This window comes from Montipora foliosa, chromosome 1 (genome assembly GCF_036669935.1).
Source record: "Montipora foliosa isolate CH-2021 chromosome 1, ASM3666993v2, whole genome shotgun sequence".
In the NCBI taxonomy this organism is placed as follows: Eukaryota; Metazoa; Cnidaria; class Anthozoa; order Scleractinia; family Acroporidae; genus Montipora; species Montipora foliosa.
In genome coordinates this window covers 445,774-450,773 of record NC_090869.1, presented here as the reverse complement: position 1 = coordinate 450,773, position 5,000 = coordinate 445,774, and the positions used below count along the sequence as shown (strand labels likewise).

General features: G+C 39.5%; 2 protein-coding genes across 2 annotated transcripts in view; both read right to left on the bottom strand.

Moving 5' to 3' along the window:
- LOC138000295 (tyrosine-protein kinase receptor torso-like) overlaps positions 1 to 5,000 on the bottom strand; it is a 355,698-nt gene that overhangs the window by 186,943 nt on the left and 163,755 nt on the right. The gene's annotated exons all lie outside the window — the stretch shown is intronic.
- LOC137981210 (melanocyte-stimulating hormone receptor-like) lies at positions 537 to 1,576 on the bottom strand. Its single transcript, XM_068828544.1, has one exon. The coding sequence runs from the start codon at positions 1,548 to 1,550 to the stop codon at positions 537 to 539; it is 1,014 nt and encodes a 337-aa protein (XP_068684645.1). The 5' UTR covers positions 1,551 to 1,576.

Sequence of the window (5,000 nt, the reverse complement as noted above, 5' to 3'; positions counted from 1 at the left end):
AGGATTTTGACGATTACGATGATAATGAAGATAACAAACAAACTGCGGTTATAAACATAACGAGATACCGTGTGTTGTAAAACTTTTTATGAACTTGACGTTTCGTATGCTCCAACATACATCTTCAGAAGTAACGTTTGTTTGCTATTTTTACTCAAGTTGAAATAGCCAAAGAATAAGAGTGTCTACGATAATGAAGATGATGTTGCAGATGTGATTGTGACAGGATTTTGGTGATGACGACGATAATGGTGATGTTAGTGATGTTAATGATGATAATGATGATGTTGTTGTTGCTGTTGTTGTTGATGATGATTACGACGATGATATTGATGTTAATGATGATTTTGATGATGATAATACTGATGTGGATGATGATAACATGATGCTGATGATGTTAATGATGACGCTAATGATGATAATACTCGTGATGGTAATACTCATGTCGATGGTGATGATGTTAATGACGATGATGATGATGATGATGATGATGATGATGATGATGATGATGATGATGATGATGATGTTGATAACCCTCAGTACTTTCGAAGCCTCTCTGTGCTCAGATTTGGAGGAATTTCAAATTTTCCTCGAACTCTTGAAGGATCTTTCGAGCTTTCTGGATCGCCTTTCTTGCAGAGCCTATCTCTGAGAAGCTTCCTAACAGCATCTCGAATCTCCTGGCTTTGCCAGAGAAAAATCAATGGATTTATAAATGAGTTTAAAAAAGCAACAGTTTCGCTCCAACTGTAGTAATCGTAGGTGTCTATATGACCCATGACTAGCTGGTGCAAAGCTGTAACGACAAGGACAGGAAGATTGAACAAGAAATAAATTCCAACAACGTAAGCTATGTCGACTGCTAACTTCACTTGCGTTTTAAAATTATGATGGCTAGAGGAAGACAGTGGCAGCTGTTGTCTCATAAGTTGACGCCGATGGTGGCGAACGATGACGTGGATTTTCAGTTGCGAAATCACGGCAATGATCAGGAAAGCCAACCACGAAAACAGGTGCAGGCCTCGGGCGATTGCATTGTGTACCCACTGTAGAGATGCGAGCGCAATGTTGAGAACCCAGATGAAGATGATTACCATTAAAACGCGTTTCGCAGTGACGAGGCCTTTGTAGCGAAGGTGCAGTCTAAGTGCTAGATAGCGCTCGAAGCTGATTGCGCTCAAGGTCGTAACAGAGACACCATAGCAGATGTAAAAACCCTTCGCATATAGTATCCTGGTCATGCATCGGACGTAACCTTGGTGAATTTCGCCGAGACGACAAGCGATGTAACTCGGTTGTACGATTCCGCTAACGAGAATATCCGAGAAAGCTAGACATGCTATTAAGAGGCACGATGGCGAGCGAAGCGATGGATTGACAATTATGGCAAAACACACCAAGACGTTAGCGATAACCGCGAATGGAGCGAAAAATGCGTTTAAAACACTAGTGATTAAATTGCTTATATAGCGAAGATGAGCCTGCTGAAAGAAAGGATCTGGGAGATGGAAGCAGAACGCCGGAAAATCGAAGGAATTGTTATGAGCCATTGAAAACGATGGTTTCGTCTTCAAATAAGACGCGAACGCATTTGAATTGAAATAGCATCGATGCTATAAACCGCCATATCGCTGTGTTTGTTCGGTGAAAGAGAGCCTGAATTCACTTATTCAAATATTATTATCTTTGCGGCCTTTTTGTTGCTAGAAAAACGTGACAGCAACCCCAGTTGTTAAGAAACTGACGTGTCCATGAAGCACTCAACCTAGAATTAATCCCATTTTCAATTTTTTTTTCTCTCGGGAGTCAATTTTAACCATAACCTAAAAACACATACCCTAACAAACTTCACCGTAATACACAATTCTTTCATAGTTGTTTGCTGTCCTTTTGGTCTTTTAATTACTTTGGCACAGTTACTGTCATGCTATAATTAATTATTTCAGTGTAAGGCTTCGAGAACAACACGAGTTTAATAAACAGCCGTCTTTTCCAAATCCCGAGAAATGGTATGGTTGTCACTCAAAGGCTCGAGGAGTTGAATTAACCGAGTAAAACTAATTGATTGTTGGAGGAACTGAAATTGCCTGAATGCCGGTGCTAAGGTTAGTAATTGCATTAGAAAGCTCGTGCCATTTTTTTGACCAATGAAACAAATTGAGCCTTGTACGAGAGTATTTTCCCAGGCTTTTAGTAAATTAGAAGGAGTTGCTTTCAATCATTCCGATTGGTTCAGTTCGGGGTTCGTACCTATTTTGTTTTGTCCTCGCAATTACTTTGATTTACGACGGGTAATCAAAACTCGCTTCATTATCCTGGTTAAATTAAAGGGAAATACATATCCCAACTGCATGAATGCAAAATGCATTGCGGCGGTTACCAGTTACATGCGCAGTCAACAATTCTTTGTTATGAGATCGAATCGTTAGCAAGACTCCCAGTTTATCGTCATCACACGGATTATCAGTCACAAGCGCCCCTCAATGACCTTTTTTCATTTTTCGAAACTAAATTTTGAGTGGACGTCAATCAAATGTTTGATTGACGTCCATTCAAATTTGGTTTCGAAAAATAAAATAAAAAGTCGTTGAAGGGCGCGTGTGACTGATAATCCCTGTAATGACGACAAACTGGCAGTCTTTCTAATTGAAAGCAAACTACGGTGACAAACATAAGGCTAAACAAGCGCATACCTGAAATGCATATACCTGATACACATGTAAAACTTATTAATAAAGATACAGCTTTTCGCTGCTAACGTATTCACTTAAGGATGGCGGAAGATCACGAAATGAATACGTTAAATGAATACGTTAGCAGCGAAAAGTTGTATCTTTATGGGGATATATTCTCTTTTGTTTTTATTGTTTCTTGTACATCTTCGTATTGTATTACCTCCTTTTGTTACTATCAATATTACCTCATAAGCTACTCAAATTATTGTTACATATTTCAAAAAATTTAGCTAACGGTAACCGTTACTTCTGAAGATGTCTGTTGAGACATACGAAACGACCTCAAGTCCCTAAAACTTTTTTTAACTTGTGCGCTTGCTTGTTTAGCCTCATGTTTGTCACCGCAGTTTGCGTTCGATTTCTAATCAAGGTTCGACGGCCAAAGACGAAAAGTATCTTTCCTACAAAGGAGTGGTTTTTCAAAGACACAATCAACATTGCTTTGCTTTGATAAACAGAGGCAACAGCAAATCGAAAGTAGTTGTGAGCAGGAGCCCGTTTCTCAAAAATCCCGAAACTTTACGGGCCATTTTCGGGTGTCACAATGTCTTCTGTATCTCAAGAACAGAGAGGATTAAGTCGTCAAACTTTACAGACACGTTTCTTTTAAATGGCTTAAAAACAAGTTAAAAAGTCGGCTTTCCAAAAAGAGTGGTTAGCAGTTTCACAAACGGTCAGTGTAAAACGCAGACTGCAGACTGCAGACTGCAGGACGGGGGTAAAATGCATACTGAGGTTATAATTTAACTGTTGAAAAAGCCCAAATGCTAACAGTTAAGGCTAAATATTGTTTTAGGCCTAATTAAGCCTAAGGTTAGCATTTCTAAGGGGTTTGGGCTTTTTCAACAGTTGCGTTATAATCTCAGTCTGCATTTTACCCCTGGTCTGCAGTCTGCGTTTTACACTGACCGGTTTGAAAAATGGCTTTTCGGGCCCGAAAATTTTTGGGGACTTTTGAGAACCCAGAACGGATCTGCCACAGTCAGGTGGGACACTCTATGACAAATACACAACAATGCGTTATGCTGGCAAGGTGAAGATACTTCATGACCGCACGGTCATTAAAACTAACAAATCCCGAACAAGTGCTCAGGATTAAATAGTTCTAATGAGTTACTAAACACTTCAAACGACATACTTAGGGAGCATGAAACGATCGATTATCGTCTCCCTGTTCGGCCCCAAAGTTTTTTTTTTTTGTTATGTATTAACCATGAAGTGTCCTACCTGACTGTGGGGGTTCCTGTGAGGGTTCAGTTCCAACCGTTCAGAAATGCGCTCTTACAATTTGCTTCCGATTCCTCCCCGGTCCTTCACGGCCACAGTATACAAACTGAACGCCCGCCTGATATCAAGCCCACAATTTAATGCAGTTTCATTATTTCATTTCATTTCGTTTGTGTATAAGGTAAAACAGGCCTTCAAGTTGCAGAAGGACCGTAATAAAATGCTGGGCTTAATAGACCGAATGCATAAATAACGGCCAAAAAAATATTCTTTTGTTTATGTGCTAATTGGCCTCACTAGCCTCGTTTGCATGGATAAAATACAAAAGAAAGGTTGCTTGAGAGCGAGGCTAGTGAGTCTCATTTGCACATAAACAAAAGAATACATTTTTGGCCGCCATTTATGCATTCGGTCAATAAGAGCCCATTTGAACGCAACTCAACTTCCGGTAAGCTGGTCTTCATTCTGAATACATTCTTTGATCCATAGTAGCTCATTTCTTACTATCTATAAGTCTTTATGCATATTAAATACCTATGTTATGTCTTAATTAACTTAACGACTTTCCGAATTACGGTAGATAAGCCGTTTTCCTTGAGAATACACAACAAGAATGAATTAGATAAGAGTCTTTCTCTCTTGCCCCATCACAGTCACAAGTGGGCTTATTTTTAGATACACTTTACGCGCGAAAACAAACAAAGGGCCGCCAATTTTAACCAATCAGATGAAGCGATGTCACGCGTGACTGCTTTTGCCGTGTTTTTTCAGGGACATAACTGATTTTCGCAGGAACGGGTATTCTAAAAATAGACTCATTTGTGACTGTACTGGGGAACCCACCAATGCCAGAAGAACACTAGTACTCTTATCTAATTTGCGCACAGTAAATACATAAAACTAAGATACGCTCATTACATTTTTGTTTTCGTTTTTGATCAGTTAGGCATAAACCACTGATGTCGATGATCAACTCCTTTTTTGGGTGTATTGGAGGGGATTCTATCTGGCTGCTGTCATAAGTTATTTCTCAAGCAT

Coding starts and splice junctions, on each gene's coding strand:
- LOC137981210 (XM_068828544.1), bottom strand. CDS start 1,550: ATGGCTCATAACAATTCCTTCGATTTTCCGGCGTTCTGCTTCCATCTC.